General features: G+C 40.3%; 1 protein-coding gene across 10 annotated transcripts in view; it reads left to right on the top strand.

The window, feature by feature from the left end:
• The window catches only part of IQSEC1 (IQ motif and Sec7 domain ArfGEF 1), a 337,900-nt gene that overhangs the window by 297,651 nt on the left and 26,441 nt on the right, over nt 1–13,808 (top strand). For all 10 annotated transcript variants that reach the window (XM_065687868.1, XM_065687867.1, XM_065687872.1 and 7 more), the window contains 3 exons: nt 8,468–8,629; nt 12,737–12,859; nt 13,614–13,780. In XM_065687868.1, coding sequence (XP_065543940.1) covers nt 8,468–8,629; nt 12,737–12,859; nt 13,614–13,780 — 452 coding nt within the window. The remainder of the gene's footprint in view (nt 1–8,467; nt 8,630–12,736; nt 12,860–13,613; nt 13,781–13,808) is intronic.

Raw genomic sequence — 13,808 nt, 5'->3', positions numbered from 1 at the left:
CAGCAGGTTTTTCATGTATCTTGTCTCAAAGTGGAGTATATTTTGCTCTGCTGGCAACTACAAACTCTTTTCCCTACTCTGTGACAAATGCAGAGATGCAATGGGGTCAGAGGAGGTGAGAAAATCCTCACAGAGCATTTTGGTCCATTTATTTAACTAAAATATTTCCTCCTTTCTTACAAGCAGGGAAAAAAAATGAGGCTGTCCACTGCCAAGAGAGGGAATAATGAGGAGCTACTAAATCTGCTATAGCATGATGAGTCAGGAGTGTTTGTACTAGCAAGGACATGTCCAGCTACTGCATTGCAACTGCTCGGGGTGTGCCTTATGATTCTCTGCACTGTGTTAAGTGCTTTGTTCCTCGAGGCTGTGCTTCTTATATAGAAAACTCCCATTTCTGAAATAGCTTTAAACTCTTTAATAAATAGCTTATCCTCCTTTGTTAGAATAACGCAGGCTTTCTGCTTGGACCCTTTAGCTGCTTGTTACACTTTTTATTGATTTGTAAGCAGCTCTGGTTCAGGCTGTAGTTTTCAGACAAGCTTGAACATTCAGTAGCAGTGATAAAGGTTTAATGCATGATTTCCTTTACTAGGAAATGATGATATGGCGAAATAGATTGATATAATGATAGAACTGCTGAGGTCAGTTACCCAGTTCTATGAAACAGGCGTCCACAGTTTCCTCTCTTTTGCTCCCCCACCAAACAGAACTGGGCACTGAGATCATTTCCTGGTTACATCTGCTGTTAATGACACGAGTGTAAATTAACTTTCAGTGAATGGAGGTTCCTTCAGGTAACTTGGTGTTAATAGCAAGGAAGCAGTGACCTTCACAGCTGTGCTGGTAGCTTTTGGTCTTGGGTAAACCTGAGAAGGTTAACTTATCATTATGTAGTTAGGAGAAGTCATCCTGCTGTGGGGAATAATGCAGGGCTCCTACCCAAATACTGTGAGTAACTATCTCCCTGTTTCTGTGAGATGAGGGAGCTGTGTGAAATGTACTCTTTCTTGGCTTATTTTCCTGTCGCAGGGACTTTTCCTTTGAATTACCAGAAGATGCAATTTACACCTAGTTCTTCTTCATTAAACAGTTGTGTAACACAAGAAAGATGCAGCTCATGATTCCCAGTCTGTTTCTTTAATCTTCCTTTCAGCCCCCTTGCCTTGCTGCATAGTTGAGCGAGCTCTCACAAGCTGTTTTGGCAGTAGTTTTGGTAGTATTTTAAGGATATTGGGTTTTTTCTTCTTTCCCAGAAGGTTTAAAATAGACATAATAATTCTCTTGGCTTCATTGTGGCAGCAGTAGGATATTCAGCAAAGTGAAGGAAGAAGTACAAGCATAGAAATAAAATGTAGCTGTCTGCCAGACGAAGGAGAATGTTCAACTAGCTTGTTATTGCCAACTTGGCTATTTAAAAATATTTAACTTCTTAAATGATTCTAAGAAAAGTCTTCGATTCTTGCTACTAAAAAAGCCAGCCCTGGATTTTAATGTTGAACTACTGCTTAGGTTTGTGATGACTGTAGATGTTTCAAAATGGGATCTCTGGTATCAAAGGCAAGGAGGATGGTTCTTTTTTAGCAGAAGGCTGGCATCGCAGCTGCATTAAATGCTCCACCCCCCCAGATGAAAAAGTTTCTTTGGCAGCAGCACATTTGTGCAGTTTCTGTTTGTGGTGTTGACAACCTCTAAGAAATGTTTGTAGTTCTGGTTTGTTTGGTTCTAGATACACTCAGCTTATGGTCTTTTCAGTGTGGCGTGCCTGTGTGTGCCTGAATGTGGACAAGGAACCACAAAGCACATGTGTGCCTTTAGCAATACTGAAGTTCCCAATTTCTTTCAGCAAGCTCCTCATCTTCCATTGGGTGAGTCCCATCCCCCTTTTCTCAGACAAGGGGGGATAAGAAGCCTCAGATAAGGCTATAAGAACAGTACATGTGTGGTTGTTTGACATTGTGTGAGTAAATCCCTAGTTTACCTTAAATGGTCCTTTTGGCATTGCTCGGTATTGGAAACTAGATTTGGGCAAGCTGCTTCCCTTCCTCATTTGTTTATTAATGCTTCCATTTCACAGCTGTTATTGTCTGAGCATTTAAAGGGAAATACAAAGATTTCATGTGGTTTTGGATGCCTGTAAACTTTAGCAGGTCAGAAGTAGGGAAGGTTTTATACACCTTTGCACTGTGGTTTTGTTGACTGTAAATTGAGCTGGTGCTTGTTATTCTCTGCTCCTGTGTGGACATGAGCACTTTATCCATACTGTGGCTTGGTTACTGCAACTGGTTGTGCAGCTGCAGGAAGAGCTGGACTGGATTAAGACAAAAAAACACTAAAAAAACCCAAACCACAAACCAAAACAAGCTACCACACCCCAGAAAAACCAGTATACAAAGCACGAACCCCATTTTTCTCCTAGTTCGGTTTGGCAGGCAGGCCTCTCAGCGCTGTGGCTGTTTTGGAAGAGGCTGATGCTGGTGCTGGCACTGCCATGGTAGCACTCATCTATCTGCAGCACTTGGCTTTATTGGGCTTGTTTTGCAGTAAGACTGGCTGTACCAGGAAGTCTGATAGATAACAGTAAATGCTACCCTTGTTCTCCTCTCTTTCTTACCTTCCGGAGTCTGACTAAAAGCTTCTCCTACCAAATTCACTTTTCTAACTCATTGCAAGTTTTTTTGGAAAAATAACATTTCCTATAATCTTTAAAGATAACATTTTGAGTATCTAGGTAACAAAGCCTTGTTCCCCAAGTACCACTAACTTGTGGGATCTGGTGTCACTTTATGTTCAACCACAGGATAAGGTGGTGTATTTCTAACCATGTTTCCTGTCGTGGCTTGAACAGCATCTGTGTGTCTGCCCCTGATCTTGCACTACCTGTTGGGTGGTGTGAGCACAGTGACCAAACTGACTTAGGATGTTAGTCAGCAGATGCTGCTATCCTTCCCCTCTACAAAGGAGGAGCTGTTTCTGAGCATGGCTTTTCCTGCTCTCTCAAACATTGGCAGGTCTTGAGCACCTCTCTGAACAGAATTCAAGCAGAGTCAAACCAGGGACTGGAATGGTGTGATTTTGACAGTCTGTATTTAGTAATTCATGGAGCTTTAGGGCTGTTTGTTATCGTTGGCGATCCAGAGTTCCTGCAGCAGCTAGCTGGTATCTGTCTAGCTGGTAGCTAGTTGGCAGCTGTCTTTGCAAGCTGATGATATTCTCACGTGGTGTAAATGACTGTAATAACAGCTATCATCCTAAAGTTGTCTGTCAGTGTTTCCTTCAACGAGGTGAAAGTTAATTGAAACAAATAATGACACATTCAGAACTAGATGCTCTCTTTACTAATTTGCTTGTGACAGAATCATGTAGTGCTTTTCCCATGCTTTTTATATAATTTTCTTTTTCTTCTGCTTTCTATGTCCTTAACTTGGATAAGCATATTTCTCTCAGGAATGTACCAACTTTGATATTGTTACCCTATTTATTGTTCTTCTTTTGTATCCCGTAAGACAGATCATTCTTAGAGAGCCTTGTACATCACTGACATTAACAACATGGCCAAACATACAGACTTCTTGGTGACTTTACCAGATTCAACCTGCAAAGCTGTTAAACAAAAACCAGCTCAAGCTCACCCCAGTCTCCCAAGCTCTCCCCAGTTTCCCAAGCTATAATCCCCCAACAAACCACCACTCTCATGAGATCTACACAAGTGTCAGCAAGTTGTGTGAATTTCCACTGAATTTATGCTGTCGGCACTGCATGTAGGACTTGCTGAGTAGATCAGCCCTCTCCTTTTCATTCATGCTGTGCCTGGGAGGGAAAGGCATTCTACTGACCTCAGGAGACAGCAGGGGTGTGCAAGGGTGTACTCTTGTTGTAGCTGTAGAAGGAACGGGGGTTTAGGAGGGGTGGGGTTGGGATTATTTTGCTCTTTGTTTTTTTTTTCCTTGTTGTCCACATGTGATTTTGCACTCATCATTCTGGGAAATCACTTCCTCTTAAAGATGCCTGTTTCCAAAGAGTGCTGCAGGATCCAACCTGACCTCAGCAGCACACCAAGACAATGTTTTTGCTGGGTATAGGCAGCACTCTCTAAGCAATGTGCTTTGTAAAATCTACAGGTTTGAGCTGTTATTTTGAAGTTTGTGTTACTTTCTCTATTAATATTTTCCCCCCAGAGTCGCTTTAAATCATCTTAAAGGTCTCGTTACTAATCAGTTTCTGGCAAATTCCTTTACCCTTCATACAACATCTGAAAATCTGATGTAAATATGGTGTTGCACGTCGTCTTGTGTTAGTTGAGTTTTTTCCTTCCGTTCAGTAGATTCCTTTTGATTTGCCTTGGTTGGGTATTTTTTTAAGATAGAAGACATTTTTAGGCTTTCTTTTGGAAGCAGCCCTGTAAACATCAAAAGTTCTTTAAATACACATGTCCTCAGCTGTGTAAGGTGCTGACTTTAGAAAGTGGATTTTGGTATTAGTTAATGTATTCAAATCTGAAAATGAATGCTGTGCTTATGCAGCTTCCACAGCTGCTATTTATAGACTGCTCATCCTCCCTGGTACTGGGAGCTGTAATTAACAGACCATCACTGGGAATTCTCCTAATCACAAAAGACTCTCAGCGTTAAGTGCAGAACAGTCCACGCTCAACTCTGAGTAGGTAGAAATGGGGATAATTGATGTCGGATGTCCTCTCTCATGTTACACCCATGACCCTTATATAGCCCACTCCCTTCTGCATCCAGAAACACGTCAGGAAAATTAGGGTTTGGTGTAAAAGAAAGCTTCTCCACTCTTAAACAGCAGGTTTTGCCTGCAGGAGAATCCCTGTTTGCTCTTGTTGCCTTTTAAAACCTGCCCTCCCAGCATTGTGTCAGCTTCTGGTATTTCTTGCCTTCCATTGGGAAGGAGCAAATGGGTTTCTCGTGGTTGGCTGCTACTCAACACCACAACCTGCATGCCCTCCTGGTGAATTTAAGAGGCAATTCCTTCACACTTAGTAATATTTGAAATTTGTGGTGATGAGGATGGCTTGAATTTCCATGAACCTCTTTAGTTCTTCCATTTCTTTGAATGTGAAAAGAGGAAAAACATTGTGTGCATTTCAAACCAGAGAGGAAGGCACCCTGGCTACATTTTTCTCTTAACCTATTGTTAGTGTCACTTTTAAAGTAGAATTTCATTGTAAGTACAGCACTTCAGAACACTGTTAAGTACATTTTCTGTTGAATAAGATCAAGTTACACCTGAGGTGGAGTGGGAGGGAACCTACAACAGCAATAAATCCCCTGAACCTCCCTAGCTTGCAGGAGATTGTTCTTCAAATAAGCTGTTTGATAAAATATAGTCCATATGTAATTCAATTTCTTGGTCAAGAGCATTGAATGAATTCAGGGTTTCAGATCATCAGCAAATGAAATATAAAGAAATTCTGTTGGCAATCCAGACTTCCAGAACAGAAACCAAACTTGGCATGAATGAGCTGAATGGGAAGGTAGGGACATACCCACTGGATAAGAAAATTTTTCTTCCCCTGGAATTTAATACCCACATTTAGCCACAGAACTTATTTGATTGAGAACCTTATTTGTGCACATTCCCATATGACCCTTAACCTTCCGAGTTCTCCTGTGAGCCACATAGCATTCAGAACTGAAATCACTGCAGGCTGCCTTGCTCAAAGAGTGATACCCTAACAACTACAGGGTGGTACCAGGTGCTGCTGGCTGCCTCTCCATCATGCTGTCCTCCAGAGTACACTCCTGTGTACTGTGGTGAGGTACCAAGAGACCATCTGAAGCTACAGGTTCTATCATTATGAACAATTGCCCTGCTAATGCTTGCCCTAAGAAACCCGTTAGCCCTGTTGTAGTAATGACTGTCAGAACCTTCAAAGTAACACTGTGGAAAGTTATAGTTCTCATCTTAACAGGTAGTAAAAGCACTCCGGAGAAGCCCCTTCGTTCTTGAGCTCTTGATTTTCAGCAGTAGCTCTGTACCATCTTCGCTGGATGCAGATTTCAAACTAATATGACACAACTGTATTGATTTCTAGTTGGCAAATTCAGTGGGTAGGGCCAGGAAGGAGAAGAAATAAAATTTCTTTCACCGTTTATTTTCTCATTGATACTTTATTCACTCTGAATTTTATGTCACTGCTGCTGTAGTGTGATATAGCAAACAGGGAAAGAGTAGGTTTCATTCTTACAGTTCAGAGGTTTCAGGTACTGTTTTCTTGTTATTGCAGTTCAGAGTTTACACTGCATCGTTATAACTTTTGTAACACATTAGTCTGCTTTTAACTAATCCTAGATCTAATTTCCTGATGCAGCACTTCAGAATGAATAAAATATCAATGGGAAAAGAGCTCTTGGTTTCCACTGTATTGCTGAATGGATTTTTAAGTCTGTTTTGGAGACCTGCCTAGCCTGGTTTGGAGTGTAATTGAGTAAAGTGATTTCATATTGCTGAGCCAGAAGCGGAGCTTCTTATGTGAAAAAGCTTATGTAAAATTACACAACTGCATAGGAACTGATGCAAAATAAACCACATATCATCTTTGTGATGATTTTAAGTGTTCAAACTCATAAGGTGGTAAGAATCCAAGTTGTGCTTTAGTACAGTAAGCAGCGATCCAGCATTTTGTGTCTCTCAAGTAAAGGTGATCTCTGGATCCAGGATTTTGATAATATCCTTTGGTTTGTGTTTGACAGTTGCAGGAAAGTAACTCTCCTGAGCTGGTATCATGCTGAATTTTATGGACAATGTAGCTGACTACCAAAGCGGGGTGGAAAAAAATGTTCCCAGCTTTGCTGGATGCTGTGAATTGAAATTCAGAAAGATCAAGAATTGTGAATACAACTTATAGCAAAGGTGGCAATTACATCATGTACAAGAAAAAGGGTGTTTTTTGAGCCTGAAGGAGATTTAATTTCACAAGACTGTGTTTAGAAGATGACCATATGTGTAATCTTCCTTCAGATGAAAAAAGCCAGAAAGCTTCATGCAAAAAACCTGAGATTTGAGAACTCCCTTTTGATTCAATCATATATATTCCTCTGATCTATCTAACTCTTAATAGGGTATTAAGTGTATAATAATGTCATGTAGAAAAGTAGGAGAACTGAAAGGTGATGTGTTCAGTAATGTTGTTTGCAATTAAAAACCCTGAAGAAGGGTTATGGTTATATGATCAACCTTGCATAAAAATAGTACGGTCACCTTGTCCTTTGAAATTGATTTGCTTGCCTTAAAGGAAATATCTTTCAGGACATCCAGCGTGCTGCTAAGGATTCACTCTTACAAGTGCACCTTATATTATCATCCCTTACAAAATAAAGATGATGATGGAATTACTGGTTCTGCAAAAATATCCCCTTAATATCTTTAAAAGAAATCACGGCTGTTGTGTCACACTGCTGGAAGACGCAGTGCACAGTATGTCCTAGAAGGGGAATTTTACATCACTTTGAAATATAAGCAGCATTTGCCTTTATAAACCGTAGGGTTTTTTGTTAGAAACCAATTACATCCCCAGCAGTCCTCTGCAGCACACATTTCTTAATATGTTGAAATAAGAAGCTTCAGCTTGCTTTATTTTGAGAGCTAAAAGGAGACAGCTAAATCTGGGGTGAGGTACAAAGAGGTATAAAATACTGCAGAAACTCTGACAGTGCATGTCTGAGGCAGGGAAATCTGGGGCAATGGGTGTGTTAAAGGACAAGAAAATCTAAATGAGTTGGGAGCTCCACTATTTTTAATTGCTTCTTATTACATGACTGACTTTCTCTTTTTTCCCCTTAGTTTTTGTACCCACAGCTTGCAAGTTACAATTCTTCAGGTTTTTGTTCGATAAGTTTAACTGTTGGCAGCAGGGTGGGAGCTCAGGGGTGTTCTTATTGTTCCTCAGCACCAGCTTTTTAGTTCTGTTTCTGGAAGTTTCATCTCTCCCAGCAACAGGAGCTTGTAGGAACTGATGTTGGGCTTTGTCTTTTGCACTGACAGGTGGTTTGGCTTTCAGGCCTGAAGCTGCTCGTATATAAAACTTCTCTTTGGAAGGGTTGCGGAGCAGGGAAATGTGTAATAACATGCAAAGATGTGTTTCAGAGCTGAACAGTATGTTCTAGAGCATGGTTGGAGCTGTCCTGAAACTGCACTAGCCCGTAGTCTTGGCCGGTGCGCCCCGTCACCCAAAATAGTCCTCACATGCCCAGAGCAACTTATGGGAGTTGACTCCTGCTAATGGCTTCACTTGTTCTCATCTAACCTGTTGCCAGTCTCCGGAAGATCCAGTCCAAGGTCAGAGGCATCTATGGTTGGACTCAATGGTCTTAAAGGTCTTTTCCAATCTAAGTGATTCTATATTAGTCAGAAGTGATACGCAAAATTGCTGTAAAGTTTTAATCGAATGCCTGCAGGTCCAATGGAAGAAAATTAATAGTTCTGCATTGCTGTTTCTCCTCAGAAAACCTGAGAAAGGAGTCCAATACCTGATTGAGCGGGGTTTTGTGCCAGACACACCAGTTGGGGTTGCCCACTTCTTGCTGCAGAGGAAAGGCCTCAGCAGACAGATGATCGGAGAATTCCTGGGAAATCGACAGAAGCAGTTCAACCGGGATGTGCTGGAGTGAGTATTGTGTGTGCGGAAGAGCTCAGCCTGTTGTGATGGGAGTTTCCCCAAGCCAGATGTACTAATGGTCTCTGAATGCTTTGTGCTTATGTCTGGATCTTGTTCTGAAGGAGAGGGAAACCAGACTCCAAGGGTTAAGAAAAAAAACATGCACATGAGCAAATATTTGTTTCTTTGTTTTCCCCTAAGTTACTGGTTTTGGTATTGATCTAACAAGATACTTGCAAGGATTTATATTCCCTGTAGTCATGTACATTTACTCTAAATTTATGTTTTAATTTCATTGGCCTTAGACTATATTATTTCAAAGTCTCCTTCCTTCCTCAGGCACTCTAGTAATTTACTGAATGAAACAATATAATATGTAACATAAGGCTTCATCAGTAACAGAACATTAAAATCATTGTTACAGCCACATGGCTCAGCTGTTAGATAAACAGGGATTTCAGACTGCATGGGCAGACGCTGACAAGATCTATACAAACTGTTCTTTTCCAAAGGATTAGATAAACAAAAACTGGTTTAAAAAACAAATAAATTCAAAGCAGAAAATTAGACTTTTAGTAGCTTGGTCATAAATTCCATAAATAAACCTTGTATGTAGAGCAGGCCAAAAAAAAAGCTTCATTTTAAGAGGGTGTCCATTTAAAACATGTATTTTTTTAGGGCCTTTGGGGTTTTGTATCTGATATACTGACCTGTAAATTCATCGTAGTCCAGTTTTGTTCAAGGAATTATGTAAACATGTTGTTAGATGTTTAACAAAACTGCTGAGAAGGAACACAGAATCCCCATATCTTGCCCATTGAGGAAGACCAGGAAAAATTCTGACCACGGGTTTTAACCAGCATATAATAAAAGCTGCACTGGAATTTGCATTGGTTTGTCGATGCACTCTTGAGGACTCAGTGTTGATGCATAATATTAATAAATCCTCAAAATATTAAGGTTATGGCATCATGATACAAAGTGTCTGCCAACACCTTGTATTTTCTTTGCATAGTTCTTACAGACTGCTCTTACTAGCTTCTAACTGCAAAGATGTTGGTCACATTCTCTGCAATCATCCTGATCTATTGTGCTGTCAGAACTTATCTCAGATTCAAGCTTGAATGCTGCATTAATACAGCTAATGGCATGTGTATATATCATAGATCATAGAATAGTTAGGGTTGGAAAGGACCTTAAGATCATCTAGTTCCAAGGTCTTCTCTTTCGTTCTTGTGCCTTATTGAAGGCTGCCTTCTTATAGCACAATAACCAGCATAAAGCAGCAGAAGAGCCTATGCACTACAAGGACACAGCTGTCCCTACAATACAGAGTGACGGAGTATGGCTTGATTTTGATGCAGTCCCTACTCAGCATGAGTCAGTATTAGCTGCTTGTAATGATGGTCTGGATTTTGCAATGATGAGTCAGACTGGGGTGAAGACTTTCCAAAGAGTGGGTGTCTTCTAGTTTTTTAAAAGAAAACAGAGCAGGTCCAAGATGAGATGACTTATAAACAGATGTGATGTTGTGAACTTGACCAAATGGTTTGCCCTCAGTCTCAAACAGACGAGCAGAATATGAGTAAGTAGAAGTGCATCTCTGCTGAGGCAGATGCTGTATCTGTGGTGAGGTGAATTGTTAAGAGTAAGGTCATAATCACCTACCTACAACCTCACAGGAATCCTTTCATTGAAATAACTTGTTCTCATGTAAGCTGTTCAGCTATGCTGTGAAACAAGGAGCATCCTGTAGGCAGTGCTGTTCTCTTGATAGTGTTCTGAACCTTGCCTGCAAAGAGGAACAAGGTATTTTTTTCTTAAAACGAGGCAACAGAGTAGTATTTCTGCTTAAATACCACACATACAGATTGCAGGTAGATTTTGTCCATCTGATAATAACTGGGTTTTGTTCAAGTTTTCCAGATTCTGTAAGTTAGGGTGTTTTAACTGCCTGAAATCTTCTTTTCACTGCAGTTTAGAAAATATTCAAAGAATAACCTAAGTATTTGACCAAGATCTGTATTCTGGGCCTACTGTAGTTGATGCCTCATGGCAGCTCAAGTGTAAAGGCATTGTTTGTGTGCTGTGGAGCTTGCATAGCTGGCATTGATGGTGGTGCCCTGGCCAACATCTGGGCACATCAGACACTCTCCCCAACACACTGCTGTTCTGTAGTGAGCCCCAGCTTTCCCTCTCTGCCTACCAAGGAGTGCTTGATGGAATAGAGATGCAGCTGAGGAACTGGCCTTCTACTGTCTTGACTTTGCATTAGAAAACAAAAGGACACTCACTCAAAGAATAAAATAAAACCATCATAAGGATCACTGTTAAAAGTGAGAGGGAAAGCATGACATTCTGCTGCTGTCAGGATTTCATTTCAGTTCAGTACACTGCACAGTTCTGTGCAAGAGTACCAAGAGAGAGAGCTAAGGCAGTTGTTGGTGACCCAGCAAATGGTACATTCCACTCTTCTTACTTGGATTTTTTAGAGAGGTGGTAAGCAGGGGATGGTTCCCAGGAAGAAGTTTCAGTTCTCTGCCTCCTAGCAATAGTAAAGCTTCACTGCCTCATGCTTTTACCTGCCTGGGACGTGTAACAGTGCTAGGGGAGATGTGGTCGTTCAGCACAGGCTTGTTCACTCAGAGTGATGTATGTACTCACGTTCTCCTGCACTGACTATAGTCACATTCTCTTTATGATCAGGATCTTATTATCATCAGGGATTCTCATTTTGTTAACTATTGTTAACAAAAGCTAAACAAGTGTGTCTGATCTTACTTTCATGTTTCCATTTGCTATAATGACTAAAATAACTTGTTCCCATTTTTGTCATTAGATAGCCGTGAGCAAAGTTTTGTTTACTATTCTGACATACATGTGGAAAAGTCCCAGTTCCAGATAAGAACATTGACCATGGTGGTATATCTGCTGTCTCCATAGCTCACATAAAAGATGAAGACCCTTCCCCATTATGTTGTTGGCCAGCAAGGTCCTCAGTTGCTCTCATTTCTTCACTTTGACTCCAGCTTGTCTGCACATGTGCTTTACACCTTTGAAGGAGAGAGCAGCTTTTGAAGGTGTTACGGAACTTATAATAGGTGGGAAGGCTGTGAGCATTATTGCAGAACTGATAATAGGTTTGTAGGTGTGGACTGGAAAGAGCGTGAGAAATGCCAAACCTGTTTGTGTCCTCCTGCTTTTGCATGAAGGGAAAAACAGTCAAGGCAAAGAGAATAAATTGCTCTGGTATTAATCTGTGTTAGCTACAGTGTTAGTAGAAGAATTATGTGAGCTACTCTAATTTATCATTGTACAGCTATACATCCATGAAAAGGCTTTAGAAACTAGATTGTGCTTTCTCTCTGTGGTTTCTGCATTACAGTGCTGTTACTTGCACTGATTCATGTCTGGTTATTTGAAAACTAAAAGCTAAGTTTAAAGAAAGGAAATTCATAAGCTTCTGATTTTAAAGTAGTCTCCAAGTATTAGAATGACATAATTTATGTTGATTATATTAAACTGGTTCCTATTTTATTTGTTGTCAGCACTGTATTTTCAGAGCAAGAAGCAATTATTTAGAACATTAACTGAAAGACACAGAAAGTGATGGGGAGATGAGACTTACAGCAAGAGAGTATCCAAACAGGATGATTTTTTTTCTCTGTATGCAAGAACATTCCTAGACACAGGAGCCATTTGGTACAAATGACTCTGTTTACTGCAGGCTGCTTCAGATAGGATATTTTGAGCAGTATAAACTATCTGTTATTATTATAGGCACTGTGATAATTGATTGGCCTGGAAGCACAAACCCAATAATTATTCTTGGCAATGGTGTATCACATTGGTCAGACATTTGTCATTCCAGCAGATCCTCTGCTACAAAAATAATACGGGCCTACTTACATGTACACATTGATCCATTATTTGTACTCTTTCCTTCACAGCTTACCTGCAGTTATTGCAATTGGTCAAATTTTGAATTTTTCAAACAACTCCATGAATCTCTATGAGAGACAAAAAGTTGAAAGGGCTTTTTGGTCTCCAAATCTTACCTTCGGTACTGTGTTGTTAGAAATTAAAAGCCATAATGGCAATATGTTTCTCTCCTAGCTGTGTCGTGGATGAGATGGACTTCTCGACAATGGAACTGGATGAAGCACTCAGGAAATTTCAGGCTCATATCCGTGTTCAAGGAGAAGCCCAGAAAGTAGAAAGGCTCATTGAAGCTTTTAGGTATGATGCTGAAATGAATTACTCAGTCACCAGAAACCTGCTGGTGTCAAACTGGAGAACTGGGGAAGTGAAGTAAATCTTAAGTTATTTCCATGCTGATTTGCAGTGTTCTTGTGAGCTACATAGTTTCAAATCCAGCATGTGATCATGGGGGTTTTGCTAAGTATGAAATGGGAAGTTTTATTTGCTGGTACCATTCAAGTCTGGCATTTTTACTAACATAGTGAGGTTTCTCAATTGAAAGTTCTTTCTGGCATCAGTTGAAAAGATATTCCAGGATCCTTGAATGTCTTTGACAATGTATTTGGATATAGTAGTTCATATGAGTGCAATACAACACCATTTGCATTTTGGAGTATATATGCTCAGCCTTTCATTAAGCATTTCAACAACAGTGGAATAAAGAGCCTTAAGTTATTAAAACTAACACAAGTGTACTTGATCAAGGGCAGGATGAGATGTAAATCACCATCTGGCAGTAAGTTAAAATCAATGCTCTGTTCTTACCTGGTGTCAATGGGAATTACTGCAAGAAAAAAAAAAAGGAATACTGAAGTTATTGTAGCTCAGAATCTGTTCTCTGCTGCAGTGCCAGCAGAGAACAAAGCCTTCCACATTCTAGGAGTGGCTTATAAGCTAAACATATGTATGAAACACAAATAATAGCTTGCTCAGCTTGTGGGATAGGGGAGTTGGTTTATTTGGTGGAATCAGAACAGTAGCTCTGACAGCTTTCACTTCTGCTTTTTTACAGCCAGCGATACTGTATCTGCAATCCAGGTGTTGTGAGACAATTTAGAAACCCCGATACCATCTTCATTCTAGCCTTTGCCATCATACTGTTAAACACAGATATGTACAGCCCAAATGTGAAACCAGAACGCAAAATGAAGCTAGAAGATTTTGTCAAGAATCTAAGGGGTAAGTCAGCTCTACTGAAAAAGGTCAT

The sequence above is a fragment of the Lathamus discolor genome, chromosome 7 (assembly GCF_037157495.1).
Source record: "Lathamus discolor isolate bLatDis1 chromosome 7, bLatDis1.hap1, whole genome shotgun sequence".
In the NCBI taxonomy this organism is placed as follows: Eukaryota; Metazoa; Chordata; class Aves; order Psittaciformes; family Psittacidae; genus Lathamus; species Lathamus discolor.
Note: the sequence above shows the minus strand (reverse complement) of the source record. Positions and strands in the feature narration are given on the sequence as shown.